Raw genomic sequence first — 18,249 nt, forward strand, 5'->3', positions numbered from 1 at the left:
TAGTTATCAACACACAAGTAGGGATAACTTATCCCGGTCATAATTATTAATCCTCGGAGAAGTTATCCCACGCTTTGCAACCAAACAAAAAACTGAGTGTACTAAAAACTTATCCTATGATTATTTTTCCTTATCCATCACACCTAACGGCCCATTAGAGTGTAACTTCGCAGCCAATGGTACTATGAAGGAGGACAGAGGTAATTACCTGTCAATCAGAAGGTTCCCGTTATGTCTATCCTTAGGTTGAAGCAACAAGCTAGCAACTGCATAACCTGCACTGCTTACGATGAAATTCTCACGAGCAGCTTCAAAACCAGGAGAACCAACAGGTCCATAGTCCTGTTGGAAAATTTCATATAGACCACCATCAGTCGTCTCACCCATCTGACTTCTGCTCCGTGTGTTGGGTACGACCTGCAAAAGGGACAGACATGAAAAGATTTTGGAGGTAAGAAGCCTGTCATGACCACATAAAACTAAGTGATCTCATCACCATTGTATACACATAATATCATCTTTCTTCTGTACTGTAAAGTAGAAGATACCACCATGTATCGCATGCTAGGTTCTCTCACCAAGAAAATTCATATGTATACACAAAACAACTCTTTAATTATCATCCAATACAAAACAAATCACTGTATTCATAATTGCTTAATGCATAAGAACCAAAAATTAATCGCTAAATATTCTATATATTACAAAGATAAATCCAAGATATGAGGAAACTAGAAGAAGATGGGAAAGCTTATGCTACGCATTTGTTACAGCAACACAATTCAGTAACAAATATTAGACACTATGCTGTAGGTGAGCGCAGTATCCCTTTAACAACCTACTGCATTCAAGCCTTCATTATGTTATAAGATTCAGCAGACAGTTTAATTTTCCTCAATGACTCTAAGGTGTCCCAACTGAATATATAAATTTATCAGTTGTTACTTGTTACCACACTAGAGCCCTCTTTAACTAACAACACAATATTACGTGTGAGTAATTTGACATATTTTGCACTTATCGATAAACAAAAAGAGGATGATTTGGAGAAATTTGGGAATTTGTGCATAACAAATTTTTGGTCAAATTACTACCTTGGTTATTTTCAAATATTCAGACTCCATATTTTTTAGCGGATGACATGAAATGTACATGCAATGCACAAAAGTGAAATAAGATGGCTGAAAAGGAGGAGTGTTCTGTAACATGAAGATACCTAAAAAAGTGATAGGCACACACTCTACATATCAGATGTAAGACTAGCAATATTAAATAGGACTAAATGTCAGGCATTCAAGGCCCAACTCACCCAAAGGATGAATGCCATTAAAATGTGGATGTTAAGATGGCTGTATGGACATACATTATTAGGAAGATTAGAATTATCAAATTCGAAAGAGACTGCAAGTAGTACATATAGAGGATAAACTACGAGAAGGTTGATCTTGATCCATGTGCTTCATAGACCTCCATATGCATCAGTTAATTTGTGTAACATGATGATTGAAGACACTAAAAATGAACATGTGACCTAAAATCAAATGAAAGTAACCTGCATCAGAAAACCTACAAACTCAAGAATCAATGTGTGAACTTAGCACACATTTTATATAAACAATACCTACTACTTGAGATTAAAACTTAGTTGTTTGCAATGTGCTTTTTCTTACGGTTGGTCCAGTGTTTGTAATGTGCTTTTTCTTAGTCTGGTGACATAATTGTATGTCAGTGCAGGGATAACAATGATAAGTGTGAGACTATAAGAATCTGTGGTTTTCCTTAACTGACAATTAATCTAGTATTGAAAGAAACTGTAACCAAACAAGACTACTGGCTTATCCATGAAAGACTAGAACCACTGGCATTTCTATTTTTCATTTTGAGTGTCAACAAAAAAAGTTCATACCTCAAACTCGACAAATCTGGTATATGTAATTTTGAGTTAGTTTTTTATTTTTCTCATCATACATAATCCCTACAAGCTTCTTATATAAGTTGGGAGACTAAATAGGTCCTTAGACCAACAATTACGGATACCAACAACATTAATTTTTCAACAACTTCCCTCCAACAGGGACAAAAGTTGTACTCTTCACTATGCAAAGTAAAAGCCACATAAAATTTTACTTGAATTTGTTCTCCTAAATGGTAGCACAACTGGATTCACATACTCTATTAGAGCCATAAAGCTACAAAATTTCAGCATATCCTTAATGTTTTGTTATTTCTCAATCTTTTGTCAGAAATTTCACATATGAAAACTGCACGCTGAAAGCACATGAAACCATAAGTAGATGTCATACAAGGATTCACCTCAATTATTCCTCTTTCTGGGCCAGTTGGGAGAACTCCATAAGGAAATAAATAAAGACTAAGCCCAACAGCTTCAAAGATATCTTTCAGAAGTGAAATAACTTGTAAAGCAAGAACATCTTGCCGACAATCATCTCCAACCTATGCCAAAGAAAACAAAATTTAGCCATATGTAAAGTAGCATAAACAAGAAATGAGCCAGTTAGCATACTGAATCTATGGAAAAGGTTGTAGATTCTTTTTTTCATAAAGTAAGAACTGGTGATGCTCTACCTAATATACTTAAGTTTCTAGATTATATAGGTTACCCAATTTCACATGGTATAAGATCAAAGATAAATCCTGGTTTCATGTTTAAAACCCAATCGTTATTGAAATTCTTTTATGCATTTGGCCAAAGAAAAAAGAATCAGATGTACGCCTAAAATAACAAAAGTGTCTTGTGTAAGAGCATTTAAAAAATTACATGAGCTGATAAACATTTATAGAAAACTATTATTCCACTGTTTCATTTATGTGAAGGTGTTTCATTAGTACTGATCTAAGAAAGAAAGACTTGAATTTATGGTCTTACACATGACGTAACATTTCCATGGCTATAAGGTCATTTCATTAGGGGTAAAATGAGAAGATTAAAGTCAAATTGTTTCTAAATATAGAACTACGCCCTTTTTGGAACAGACAAAGGAAAAGCGTGACATAAAATAGAATAGAAAGAGTAGTACCAACAGGAAAGATGTCAATAATACATAGTCTGAATAAGCATGGGACGGCTTATTAATTGCATAAATTATTCAGGATTGTAGTTCCCATGTCAAGTTCATCTACAGACAGAGCTCAAAACTGAAGCTTTTAATGACAAATTTTACATCCTATTTCTCAAAACTGAGGTATCAGTAACATAAGAAAAGTAACTAAAATTTTTCAAAAAAAATAGAGAAAAGTAACTACTTCGTCTTGAAACTGAAAGAAGAGCGACCAATTTCCCAAATCCTCTATAATAAATCAAATTGCATTGTTACTGTACAAAGATATTCTAAAACCATTTAACTTCCTAAAATAGAAAACCTTAATTTATTTTTTGTTATCAAAAATGTGAAAGTTCTATTGGATTTACCACAATACTTGCGAATAAACATAAGAAGACTATTGTATTATCTAGCAGTGGTTGTAAACATAAATAACACTATTCTAAATCAACATTGACCTTTAGTACTTCAAAATCTGTCCACTTTTTCCCGCAGGAATTTTTACTGAAGCTACAACACCCTTTAAACTCATAACAACAAAATTATAGCAACCACCTTTTTCTATGATCAGAGACTCAACATTAGGTAGCTTTAAATACATCAGACATTTGACTTTATCCTTGCGCACTCGCCTGACCATAAATTGATGCAATCCACGGAACCTCAAAGGAACACACGAATTAATAAGGTCAAAATTTTGGAGCATTCTTCTCTCGAGCTCCTTCCACCTGTATTACTTTTGCAGTTCATTTTCCTGAATTCTGCTAGAGCTGTTGATGTTGGCAGTATGGTAGGCATCAACTCAAAAAATTCTGGAAGAGACATTTTATACTTTGTCTTACTCTGCCAGAATTGGTAGTGTGTTGTATGAAATTCTTATTGGAGCAAGACCGGTTTCTGGAGTTAAAATTATCAAATATGTTTCGATATATCTGATTGTGCTTCATTTGTGTAAAAATAGGAATAGGAGCAGAATTTGTATTTAGCATCCTACATGAAAAAGGATTGGTATGGAGTGTCTATACATAGGACTAAGTGTAATAATATAGATAAACAATTCAATAATACTTTCCCAAGTCTTTATCTCTCACATGGTAGGTATTAGAACAATGATGAGAAGCTTCCGGGGGGAAACTCAATCAGACAGATCACCGAGCGTCAATTTCCAGCGACTGCTAGAGCTAATTTGTGTCATCTTATGTTTTGTAGGTGTTGTGCGAAAACTAATACTAACACGAGTTTCCTAAAGTTCAGGTGACATCTAGCTAGATCTGGTAATGCACCGGGCGCATGAAAGAGATTTTCTGGTCGATTAATTTGAGCTGTTCTTTTACAATTGAAGTTTTCCAAGTCTTCGAGCAGTTCCTACCAGATTTCTTCAGATTTTGATCGCCAGATTAGGGTTCTGTCACTATCAGATTGGGTTTTACCAGCGATATCTGCCTCTTCTGATGTGTTTCGAGTCACATTTTGCATCTTGCTATTTTGTCGTAATATTGTTCGTGCAATCCTACTTCAAAAACATTTCTTTTGAGTCGAGGGTGTCGAAAACAGTCTCTATCAGGGGTAAGGTTTGCATAAATCCTATCCTACCCTCCCCAGACACCACTCGTGGGATTACACATGTATGTTGCTGTAACGCCATTATATTTTATATTCCAAATATTCCCAGGCTGAAAATAGACCCATTTCATTTTTCTAAGCCTCTAATGTGCCTAAGCCATCACTGTCATTGTACCCATTTGACCTAACAATTTTCTACCCCTTTTACCCCAATTGGTGATCTCTGACAACTATTCTTACATCAGTCATTGCAGAAGAGATGAAGAGAATATACTTAGGGGTCGTTCATCTGATGGATAAGGGGAGTTAATCCCGGGATAAATTTTGAGCACCCTTTAATCCTTTGTTTGGTTGCATAATATGGGATAACTTATCCCGGGATTAATAATTAGTCCTGGGATAAGTTATCCCTACCTTTGGGTGGAATAGTAATATCGGGATAACTTATCGCGGTATAATATAGATAAAATGACAAAAGTGTCCCGTTAAACTCTTTTTATACCTCATTTTCTATACCCATGTATAATCATATATTGTTTTTAATATCATGTATAATAATAGTCATAACCTTCCCTACTCCTTATTTTTATTATAATAATTTTTCATTAAAAAATTACACTACATATAAATATAATTTTATTTATGAATTTATTTGACTAATTCTTTTGTTTATTTATATTTTAATTTAATTTCCTCTATCGAATTACATATTTTTTATTTTATATTCTTTTAGCCATTTGAAAATTTATATTTTAAATCTCAATTAAAATGAGAGATAAAACGGGGTGGCCCAATGGTTTGGGCTTGGGACTTCCATGTTGGAGGTCTCAACTTCCAAACTCCTTGCCAGCAAAAGCAAGGGGTTTGCCTTCTGGGTCGAGCTGGGTTATCTCTCCTATGTGGTTTGCGAGCTATTGCATAGGAGCGGGGTTTTGCCCTGTGCGCACCCAAAGGGTAGCGGCTGCGAGTTTCCCTTGTCATAAAGAAAAAAGAGAGATAAAACGAAATGCTAGTATTGAATACAAGCTTCCTGTGCAGTTTTCTCTGAAATTAGTTTATGTTGGTATTCTTTTTAGCTAGATCTGTTGTGTATGTTTATTTTTTTGTTATCTTCTGTTCCATTAACGCTAATTTTTGTGTATGTTTATTTTTTGTTATTTTCTGTTCCATGTACGCTAATTTCAGGAAGAATTCTGTTGTTACTTCATATAAATTCTCAAGGAAACAGTAACATGAAATGATTAAAAATGAAGATAACTTAAGTATTTTACAATTTAAGAATTATGTGTGTTTGAATGAAGTGACATAAATAATAAACTATTTTGATCTTTAACAAATTTAAGATGAAAAGTTTATTCTTAAATACATTTAGTACAATTATGGAAATGCACACAAAAACAATTTAAGCTAAATAAGACAAAAGTTTTATTTTTAAGAATCAATAACTAAAGCTTGAAAAGAAAATATTTAAAAGAACTAAATAAATTGAAGGGTGTTTTTGTAAACAAATAACTTATCCTTAGAATTTATATGATGGATATTATAATGAAAGCAATTTACCAAACAGACAATAAAAAATAATCTCAGCATAACTTATCCCATCCTAACTTATCCCAGCATAACTTATCCCACCATAACTTGTATTCAAACCAAACGATCCCTTAAGATATAATAAAAGATGGCCAGTCTAATTAGAGTACGTACCTTACTAATCATTAATTACCATCAAAGGGAACTAACTGAAAGAGGACTTTAAGAGAAGAAGAAATGCCTTTAATTTTAACTGAAAGAAGACTTCAAGAGAAGAAGAAATACCTTTAATTTTAATATATACTAGTTGCTAAACATAACGATCTGGAGGGGAGAACTAGTGGATAGAATGTATGACAATACAGATATTTTTCGTCCGAGATGAAAATATATAAAAATCAAGATGACGATGGAAGGAAAATACACCTGTATCCCCCGTATCTTACCTTGAATATACAGGCTTGGGGTTTTATGTCATTTTGATCGCCGTCTTGATCTGCCACATTAAATGTGATCATAATAGGAACCTTGGCAGCTGATTGCAAGGGAATTCCACTATCAACCTGAATCCCTTTCACGATTTTATTAGGAGCAGTAGGTAGATACAGATCATCTCCTTGCATCTCAATTTTCTCAAGCTCCCTAGAAATCAAAATTTTGAGGGTTATTTTGAGATACACAAGTGTCCAAAGGCACAACATTTAAGCATATTTACTAACAAATCAAAATATATAAACTATTAAATCTTGGTGCACAATTTATTCACCTCCGAATACCAGCTCTTCGCTCCTCCTTGGGAAGTGGATAAAGTGCGCCAGATATAGACGTGACCTTATCAAAGAAATCAAACTCTCTCCGAAACACATCACTAGCCTTTTCATTGAACCCATCAATTATTCTTTGCCTCACAAGAGGAAGTAGGGCCAAGAATGCAGCATGCTGAACATAAAATATAAAATATTAACAGTTATAAAGGGAAAATAGAAATTAAGAAAAAAATCTTTTTACCACTGTGTGACGTTGTGTAAGAAATTTATCATGTGAAACAGCTACATGAAACACAATATTTGTTGCCTTCAGCAAATGTGGTACCTCTTCAACATAAGGTGACTGAGTGAATCACATGCCAACATGTGAGGGTTTCAGAGAGAGAGAGAGAATAGAAAATAGTGAATCTCTCTCTCTCTCTCTCTCTCTCTCTCAAAGTCAAATTGGTTTAGAGGTATTACAGTGATGTTAGTCAATAGCTTAACTAAAGGAAAAATTGTGTTTGTTATCTGAAAATGTAAAGTTTGCAGCTTCCAAACAAATCTTCTTCAATACGGAGTTTGTGCACAGCATGCTTATGGAAGAGGGCCAGATAAGACTGATGAGGTCAAGGTGCATTAGATACTTTAATAGCAAGAGGTATCAATTGAAAAAATTATCTACCTTTGCAGAAGAATCTTTCGCCCCCTCTGGCTCACAAGTCTCACCCTGCAGGATTTCTTCAGGTTAGTGGTTATCATAGAGAACTAAACCTATATCCATGATAAAGCAAGAGGAGACATATTTTTATCATACAAAGACAGCCATCTATAAACAGGAAACAAAAATACAAAAGCAAAAGCTTCCCACCTGCAGATTCCATATCAGAATATGAGCAAATATGTCACTCCTTTGAGTAGCTCTGAGCAAGTATCCTTCCACCAATTTCTGCATGAATTAAATTCATATGATTAGGGTCAATCACGCCTAGTATATGAAGGACGATTAAGCATCCTTTGTCATTGTTGCACACAATGGATGGGAGTCCAGACACACAAGGTACTATTAAAACTACTTCGAGCTGAAAAGCCATAGTGATTTCTACTGTTTAATTCTGTCCATTTTTTGCAAACTTGGTACAATAAGAATCATTAACTTACTCTCCGTCATAACAATATAATATGTTGTTCATGAAAGAATATAATATTTATAGAACTGACAGGAATGCTTAATCCAAGGTGGTGAACTATGTAAAACCGTTGAAGATGCATCAACTACCAATACTACATCTCTTTGACTTGCTACCCAGATGATTAAGCGCACCGAACAAATTCACAACAAAGGTGAACTATGTAAAACTGTTGAAGATGCATTGAATTCAAATAATATATCTCTTTGACCTGCTAGCCGGATATTAAAAGCAATGAACAAATTCACAACAAAAAGTCCAGAAAACACACCTCGTCATCATATCTCAGAGCCTGCACCAGTTGAGGCATGAAGAAGGTTACTCTTTGAGGAGGGTAAGACTCCAACACCCTTAGAACATAAGCCATGACACGTGGATGACCCTTGTATGCTGGTGTGAGAAACTCCAGTGCCTGTGTAATTGAGCAAGCAGCCCAGTGCGGCAATTGTTGTAGCAGTGTTGAATTTTCGTCAATGGCTTTAGGTGTAACAAAGTATGGCAAAGCTTCAGGTATATGACGTATCTCCAATATATGCAACTGTAATAGAAACAAGATAACCATTTTCATCAATCACAAAATTAAGTGTTTGGATAAAAGGGAATGACTAGTAAGATTGTAAAACAGGCTAACTCAGAGAAATAGTGACAAGCCAGGATCTGTAAGGAAAAAAAAAATCAACCTTAAGCTGCATTGGAGGACCACAGGCATCTCAAAACAACAAACATTTCTGATCAGAAATATCTTCAGAAAGTAAAAAACCTTATTCCTCAATTACTTTTCCAGGATTAGATTTGTTCATCAGTACCAGATAAAGTTACAGGGCCTAACACAATTATCGCAGTGAGGAGAACAACTGCCTAACTCCAAACAATTCTAATAAAAACAGGTTACAGTTCAGCAAAATGAGCATGCAATACTGAGAAATAAAGACAGCAAAAAACAACATACCCTGTGTAGTCCCACTAAGTGGGATCTAGGGATGGTTCAGTGTATACAGACCTAACCCCTAACTCAAAGATAGAGAGGTGGTTTCCAATAAACCGTCCGCTTAAAAGGAAATATAGTCCAAAGCAGTCAAAAAAAGGAGCAACGGAAGTACATGAAACAACAGATAATAAGAAAGACAACCGATAGTAATAGAACAGAAACTACAACAAAACAATACAATAATCATGGTACAAGAAACATCAGGTAGTAACAGAAGACAAGAAACTACAAGAGCAATTCAACGGTTACTAATGTGAACGGACAGCAAAACAATGCACTGCTACCTACTAACAAGCAGGTAGCAACTTCAAAAAGAAACATATATTCAGGAGAATCATTTGTCCGACAGTTTTTAGCTTATCACACATGTAAAACAGTCCTCACAATAGTCTGTACTATTTTGTTTTGAATCTCTGAAGAGGTTTGACTTTGAATTTGACTTAGACAATTTGAAATGGAAGCTAAGGCAAAGATGGTCATTAGAACCAATAGAGAGAATTCAGGGAAATGTATGGTTCAAGCATACCAGTGCAAGTAACATGTTTTCTGATTCGAAATCAGCCCAAAGAATATATTCAGCCGAGGCCAAATTGAGAAGCTTTGGAAGCAAATACACAAACTGAATCAATACTAAAACAACAAATAAGATAAGAAAAGGTGGATGTAGAAAGCACAGCAGGAGATATTTTCAAGCATATCTGAAAATTGTGGATGGATTTAGTGAAGTTAAGAAGAATTGATTGGTTCTATTTTGTACAAGAGAATAGACATAGAATTGGAGTGGTCAAGCTGTCCAAATCATCATTTCAAAGAATTAGAGCCCGTTTGGATCGGCTTTAAAAAAAATAGCTTTTAAGTCAAACAGAAATGACTTTTAAGTCAAAAATTAAAAAGTAGGGGAAGACCTACTTTTGGTTTCTCACTTATTTGAAGTCGTTTTTGACTTATTCTAAGTCATTTTTTACCTTGCCATACACTTCGTAACTTATTTTAAGTCATTTTTGACTTACTTTAAGTTTTTTTTATATTTGTCAAACACTTCCAGAAGTCAAAACTGACTTAAAAGTTGGTTTGATCCAAACGGGCTCTTAGTGTTGTTAACTTTGTGGAGACTGCCTATATTAATAGCTGGATTCTACCCAGCTTTTTTGTCACGCCAACATTTGAATTAGAAGAAATAAACCCCAAGAAAAGGTGTCATCCCTAAAACATGTAAACAAACCCAAAGGTAAGCAGAAGGAACTAACTTTTAGTTCAATTTCTATCCCAATTTTTTTTTTTTTGGGACAAGGTAACTAACAGTCTATCATTCATCAGCATAAAGTGTTGGAAGCCAAAATGGAGTGTTCACATCAGTGGATCCAAACTCAAAAACAATAAACTACGACAGACCACCTAATCCCAATATCATCTCATAAGGACCCTAGGATGTCCACAACAGAAATTGTATCATCTACATACTCTGATTTGCACCAATAACAGAACATAAGAATACAATGCATCTGAATCCTTTGTAAGGAACTACTATTATCTTCAAAACACCTAGAATTCCTTTCCTTCCAAATTGTCCACCAAATTGCTTCAAGGAAAATTTTCCATCTATCTTTGTTTTTGCTGCTACCCCTCTGAGTTCCAGTTCATCAGTGCATCAGATGTTCTAACTTCTACCTGCCATTATCCACCTTATACCTCTAAAGCTTGTGAACAAATTCTTTAACAGGCCTATCATCTTGCAATGTAAAAGCAGATGGTTGATTGTCTCTAAATTTTGTGCAAAAATATAACATCTAGAGCACAAACGAATTCCCCTTCTCCTTAGATTCTTTCTCCCAAGTTAAAACTGAGTCATTCACCACCAAACAAGTAATATCCCACTTCATATGGAATTTTTACATCTTCATATTAATTTCCATGGCAATAGATTTACCTGTGATTCCACTTTATTCAGGTTGTTTGTAATCAGAGCTTAGTGTAATAAATGCCTTTACCATGAATAATCCACCTGAGTATCTTCCCCTAGATGTACTTCATTGTATTGATCTGATGTCCCATAGAAATCTTCCAAAGTGTCTATTTCCCAGTCTTGCATCAGTCTTCTGAAAATCAAGATCCCTCACTGTGTGGACCAAACTTCCTTCGAGGTGGCACTTGCTGTTGGTTCAAGTTTAAAATGTTTTTTATAGGAAGGTAAGGATTGTATTTCTATCTAACAAAACTTATATACCCCCAAAAAAGTGCTAATTTGAGAGTTCTACAAAGAAAGCCAAAAGTACAAAAGACAACTGTCCAAAAACCTATATTCAAATACATTGTCAATTAAATCAACTAACCTACTTCCCCAATATATTTTCTTTACACCAAAAGTAGAACCAACTAAGACAATTTATCCTAATTTTATGGATAGAACTTGTAGTGACTTCAAAAAACTAAAATTCCTTTCTTTCTACACACACCACCAGATGCAAGCAGGGATGATCTTCCACCAATCCTCCTCCCCTCTTCTGTGCCCTACACTCCACCAGACCTATTACTGGCGCCCACCCATGAAACTATTTTTCCAATACCATCTCCCCTTCAAGATCTATCCGGCACTAATTTTAGATGCAAATTTGGAAAGGAATCTACCATCACCCATCTCATAAATATTATTTCCATGTATTTAAATCCAAGTTGCACTAGCCCATCTTCTAGTGTCTGATAGTGTCGAGGCTTCAGATTAATTCCCTGTTCCTATGAAAAAGGCAACCAGACATCTATTCAGTACATCTTTCTGTGGTGAATCCAGACAACATTCTTTGACGTGAATAACATTTCCTTCCTGTGAAAGCTGTCCACCAACCACTTCTTTAATGGACCATCTAGAGTTTCTGAATGCATCTGCATAGGGAAGCTCTTTATCAGCCAATCTGGGTTCTCCTTTGTTAACTTGGTCATTATAAAAGTTAAAGAACCTACCGATCTTGTTGGCCATTGAATTTCATCCAGCATTGAAAGTAGTTTCTGGAATAATTAGAACATCCCTTCTCCTTCCCCGAGTACTGACAATGCTGATATAACGGTCAAAGTTATTAAAGCTCCTTGCACAAAAAGTTTCAGAGAAACTGTCTCCTTTTTTCCACCTTCTAACACCATTTCCTCTGAACTTAAATGCCTCTCTCAGAACCTGAACAATCCATTCCAGGGTCTTCCTATTTCCACCTTCTAACACCATTTCCTCTGAACTTAAATGCCTCTCTCAGAATCTGAACAATCCATTCCAGGGTCTTCCTATTTTCAGAGTATCCTTCTAACGAAATTCCTACCTCTCTCGGTCCATTCAAACCAAGAATCTGTTGGGTTAGTGGATCTAATTGTTAGAATAGGAATAAGTATTTCTTACTTAGAATAGGAATTAGAATAGGAATAAGAATAGAAATTCTAGTTGGAAAAGGTTTCCAATGTAGTGTCTATGAATAGGGTCTTCATGTAACAATTTAGATATGCATTTCAATAATATTTTCTCTTGTGAGAACAAAAAATTAAAAAAATTAATATTTTCCGGTAACCTAGTTGCTGTTCGGATAATTATTATTTTCCGTCACTGTTTTCATAAAATTGACACCACCACTAGCTGCGGAATTTCCCATTGAGCAAAGCCCAGTCATCCCCACCGGAAACCAGTGCTACACGCGCCGTCACGCGCCGCCGGTAGGATTTTCGCCGGCAAACTATCAGACCCATGCGCCGGCGCGTGTGACTTTTTCCGGCCAGTTTTTTCGACAATTTTTTTTTCTATCTGAGTCGCCTCTTCATTCCGATATTGTTTATTCGCAATCTCTTCCAGCTATTACTTTAGCCAATGGGATCCAGACAAAACCAAAACGGATTGGAAAAGCCAAACCCCTATCTTCTGTCACCCTAGACTCTGTTCTTTATGTTCCTGGTTCTCTTTTTGATCTAGCATCTGTTAGTCGGTTGACGAAATCCCTATATTGTAGCATAACTTTTTTCGATGATTTTTTCTCATACAGGACCGCAGTACAGGACAGATGATTGGAACAGGACATGAATCACAAGGCCTTTACTATCTTACCTCTTCAAATTCCTTGACAGCATGCTCCGTTGCAGATTCCCCAGATCTATTTCACAAACGTCTGGGACATCCGAGTCTATCCAAACTGGAAAAGATGGTGCCTAGTTTGTCTAGTTTATCTACATTAGATTGTGAGTCGTGTCAACTTGGGAAACACACTCGTGCTACGTTTTCTCGTAGTACTGAGGGTCGTTCAGAGTCTATTTTTCATTAGTTTATTCTGATATTTGGGGTCTTAGTAGAGTCAGTTCCACCTTAGGATTTCGTTATTTTGTTAGTTTCATTGATGATTATTCAAGATGTACTTGGGTTTTCTTAATGAAAGATCGTTCTGAGTTATTTTCTATTTTCAAAAGTTTCTTTGCTGAAATACAAAATCAGTTTGGTGTTTCTATTCGTACTTTCCGTAGTGATAATGCCTTAGAATACTTATCATCCCAATTTCAGCAATTTATGTCTCACCATGGAATCATTCACCAGACATCTTTTCCATACACTCCTCAACAAAATGGTGTCGCAGAAAGAAAGAATAGGCATCTCATAGAGACTGCTCGCACTCTCCTCATTGAATCCCATGTTCCGCTGCGTTTTTTGGGCGATGCAGTCCTTTCAGCTTGTTATTTAATTAACAGAATGCCCTCTTCGTCTATTCAGAATCAAGTTCCACATTCCATACTGTTTCCTCAGTCACATCTCTATCCTATTCCCCCTCGTGTCTTTGGGAGCACATGCTTTGTTCATAATTTAGCCCCAGGGAAAGATAAATTAGCTCCTCATGCCCTCAAATGTGTCTTTCTTGGTTACTCTAGAGTTCAAAAAGGGTATCGTTGTTATTCACATGATCTTCATCGATACGTTATGTCAGCTGATGTTACATTTTTTGAGTCTCAGCCTTACTATACATTTTTTGATCATACTGATGTCTCTATGGTCTTACCCATACCTCAAGTTTTACCTGTGCCAACCTTTGAGAGATCTACAGTTACGTCTACATCTCCAGTTGCAGTGCCACCACTACTAACTTATCATCGTCGTCCACGTCCAACCCTAGTCCCAGATGATTCATGTCATGTGCCAGACCCTGCTCCTACTGCAGACTTGCCTCTACCTAGCCCACCGCTTGCACTTCAAAAAGGTATACGATCTACTCGAAATACTAACCCGCATTATACCTTCTTAAGTTATCATCGTCTATCATCACCCCATTATGCCTTTGTGTCGTCTTTGTCCTCTGTTTCCATCCATTCCTAAGACTACACGTGAAGCACTTTCTCATTCTGGATGGAGGCAGGCTATGATTGATGAGATGTATGCTTTACATAAGAGTGGTACTTGGGAGCTTGTCTCACTTCCTGCAGGTAAATCTACTGTTGGTTGTCGTTGGGTTTATGCAGTCAAAATTGGTCCAAATGGTTGATCGACTTAAGGCTCGCCTTGTCGCCAAAGGGTATACTCAGATATTTGGGCTAGATTATAGTGACACTTTCGCTCCTGTGGCTAAAATAGCATCAGTTCGTCTTTTTCTATCTATGGCTGTCGTTCGTCATTGGCCTCTTTATCAGTTGGACATAAAGAATGCTTTTCTGCATGATGATCTTGAGGAAGAAGTCTATATGGAGCAACCACCTGGTTTTGTTGCTCAGGGGGAGTCTAGTAGCCTTGTATGTCGATTGCGTAGGTCACTCTATGGTCTAAAACAGTCTCCTCGAGCTTGGTTTGGGAAGTTCAGCACAGTAATTTAGGAGTTTGGCATGACTCGTAGTGGAGCTGATCACTCTGTGTTTTATCCACATATCTATTTGGTTGTTTATGTTGATGATATTGTTATCACCGGTAATGATCAAGATGGTATCACCGATTTAAAGCGACATCTTTTTGAGCACTTTCAGACTAAAGATCTTAGCAGATTGATGTATTTCCTAGGTATTGAAGTTGCTCAGTCTAGATCAGGCATTGTTATCTCTCAACGCTTAGACATTCTTGAGGAGACAGGAATGATGGGATGTAGACCTATTGATACTCCGATAGATCCGAATGTTAAACTTCTTCTGGGACAGGGGAGCCACTTAGTAATCCTGAAAGGTATAGACGACTTGTTGGAAAGTTGAATTATCTCGCAGTGACTAGACCAGACATCTCTTTTCCCGTGAGTGCTGTAAGTCAGCTTATGACTTCCCCTTGTGATAGTCATTGGGAAGCAGTTGTTCGTATTCTTCGATATATAAAGTCAGCCCCCGGCAAAGGACTACTATTTGAGGATCAAGGTCATGAGCATATCATTGGATATACAGACACTGATTGGGCAGGATCACCCTCTGACAGACGTTCGACATCCGGATATTGTGTTTTAGTTGGAGGTAATTTGGTATCGTGGAAGAGTAAGAAACAAAATGTGGTTGCTCGATCTAGTGCAGAATCAGAATCAAGCAATGGCGACAGCAACTTGTGAGTTAGTTTGGCTCAAACAGTTACTGGGAGAACTAAAATTTGGCAAAATTGATCAGATGGAACTTGTGTGTGATAATCAAGCGGCTCTTCATATCGCATAAAATCCAGTGTTTCATGAAAGGACTAAGCACATTGAGATTGACTGACACTTTGTCAGAGAAAAGATACTCTCAAGAGATATTGTTACAAAATTTGTGAAGCCAAATGATCAGCTTGCAGATATGTTCACCAAGTCTCTCACATGTCCTCGTATTAATTACATTTGTAACAAGCTAGGTGCATATGATTTGTATGCACCAGCTTGAGGGGGAGTGTTAGAATAGAAATAAGTATTTCTTACTTAGAATAGGAATTAGAATAGGAATAAGAATAGGAATTCTAGATGGAAAAGGTTTCCAATGTAGTGTCTATAAATAGGGTCTTCATGTAACAATATAGATATGCAATTCAATAATCTTTTCTCCAATATTTCTCACACTAACAATGTCATTAAACTTAAAACAAACCGCAAAATAAATGTGACTACATATGAACAAAACTTGATGGAATGAAGGAGAACAAAATATCCAGTTATCAAAAGGGCCACCAGAATCCAGACCCTGATTTAGAAAGTAACCTTTAGTGTATTACCTTAATACTAGTGCCTGGGAGCATTTATCTGGTCATACTGGGGGTATAACTGCTTCAAGCTGCAATTTCCCAACCAGTAGTTGTAACACTCCAAAGTCCAAGACCTAATCTAGAGCATCACATGAGTGTTTAAGGGTTGTAACACTGTTTTAAGGTCAAAAATATTGTTTATAAGTCATTTAGGAAGTTTTAGAGTCAAGACGTCAAGAAACGTCCATGACGTCCGGAGAATAGTGCAAGAGGTGCTAGTGTGCCTTAGCCTATTCACGAGGTTTTAGGAGTCGGAATTAGATGAAAATTGATGGGAAGGTGTCAAACTAGTATCAGAACATGTTTATGGTCGAAAAATCCGGGTACGACTCCCCAAGGACCACCCTAAGGGTCCTTGAGGAGGACCCTTCCATTTTGGCCAAGAATCTGTCACAAGGCAGTTTCCACAAACGGTTGCAGGCGACGAGGATTAGGTCAATCAACGGGGCGTCGATGCCTTCGTCGACCAACACTTAACCATTTTCCAAAAATGACCAAAATGCATAGTCTCTGAGCTTACCTACAGATGTGCAGGACAGTTGGGGGGAGAGGCGTCGACTGACCTACGAACCATAGGTCGAGGTCTCGTAGGTCAGGCCTGTGTTCACTGTTAAGTTTTTAGTGAGGTCAACTTAATTAGTTAATTAGCTATGGGTTTAATTAGGGGTTAAGGGGTGGTTAATTAAGTTAGTTAAATGACTATATAAACTATCCTAAGCCTAAACTCAACTTAACACTTTATAAATTCCCAAACCCAAAATGCTCTTCCTTCTCTCTACTTTCTCTCTCCAAAGAAGACTCCATTGAAGGGCAAGTTCTAGGGGTTCTAAGGCAGCAAGAAGGTCATTTTTCTCCATCATTCTTCAAAGATTAACAACGTATGGGAACCTTTCACCCTTGGGATTCCTTTCCCCAAAGGGTTCTTCCAAAATTGATTTCCAAAAGATGAATTCTATATGGGTTTCTTTCTAATCCGAAATTGATCTTCTAAATTGTATTGTTTATGGTTTCTTTTGATAATTATGATTATATTATGATATATTATTGTTCAATTATGGTAGTTCTTAATGATTTAACCTACTTTGTAAAATAGATCATGAATTGACCCAAATTCCCTAACCCTAGGTTATGAACTCATGTTGAATTGATTAGTATTGATGCAATTGACTTAGTTCTTGTGTTAATTACTATTGAATGATGTTATTACACCTATTGATGGATGAAATTGGTTTGGTTGAGGGTAAGACTAATGATGATGGCTTTTTGAAGGAGAATTGGTAAGACTTTGTGGTCTTGAACCTTTAGTTCAATTGTGATGGCTTGTACTTGGTGATGAAGTTCAATTGAAGCATGTTTTATGATTATACTAAGTAGGTGTTGGTATGATGATGTAATTGAAATGTCTTGATTATGTGAAGATGTGAGATTATGTTTAAGATGAAATGATATAAGGTTGGTTATGAATTGTCTATGTGTCTTACTATGACATGATGATAGTGTGTTAATCTCACATATGAGGGTTGTATTGAAAGGACACATTCAATTCCTAATGAGCTAATGACTATGAATATATAAGGGGTTAGTCTCTTATGGCCTAAACTAAGTTATGATTGTTAAAGATGGCTTAAAGACATTTCAAAAAAAGAGACTCTAGCTTAGCATCGAGTGAACTAGTACTGAGGAGTGTCCCTTCCCAATGTGGGAAGGTAGGTTCACTATTGTTCTCATGAGATTGGAGACTATAATGCAATGTGCATAAAGAGGGTCCCAAGTATATCTGCTAGTTCTTGAACTATGTTGCCCCCATAGGAATACTAGCTAGTGGATCCACCTAGAATGTTATGTTCATGTTTTCGCACTACCTTGGCAAGTAGTCCACCTTCTTTCGGTGTAGGGTTTCATGACATTGGATTCCACATTTAGCTCATGTGGTCTATGTCGATTAAGGCAAGTGTTCCCCAAAGTAAAATGAAGTAATAAAGTGAACACT

The 18,249-nt window shown here is 36.5% G+C and overlaps 1 protein-coding gene across 2 annotated transcripts in view; it reads right to left on the bottom strand.

The window, feature by feature from the left end:
* The window catches only part of LOC107004530 (phosphatidylinositol 4-kinase alpha 1), a 42,712-nt gene that overhangs the window by 5,110 nt on the left and 19,353 nt on the right, over positions 1-18,249 (bottom strand). For both annotated transcript variants that reach the window (XM_015202746.2, XM_027913105.1), the window contains exons 18-24: positions 8,363-8,629; positions 7,773-7,850; positions 7,587-7,631; positions 6,922-7,094; positions 6,602-6,797; positions 2,314-2,454; positions 209-417 (exon numbers count right to left, since the gene is read on the bottom strand). In XM_015202746.2, the coding sequence (XP_015058232.1) occupies positions 209-417; positions 2,314-2,454; positions 6,602-6,797; positions 6,922-7,094; positions 7,587-7,631; positions 7,773-7,850; positions 8,363-8,629 (1,109 nt within the window). The remainder of the gene's footprint in view (positions 1-208; positions 418-2,313; positions 2,455-6,601; positions 6,798-6,921; positions 7,095-7,586; positions 7,632-7,772; positions 7,851-8,362; positions 8,630-18,249) is intronic.

Source organism: Solanum pennellii, chromosome 11 (assembly GCF_001406875.1).
Source record: "Solanum pennellii chromosome 11, SPENNV200".
Lineage (NCBI taxonomy): Eukaryota > Viridiplantae > Streptophyta > Magnoliopsida > Solanales > Solanaceae > Solanum > Solanum pennellii.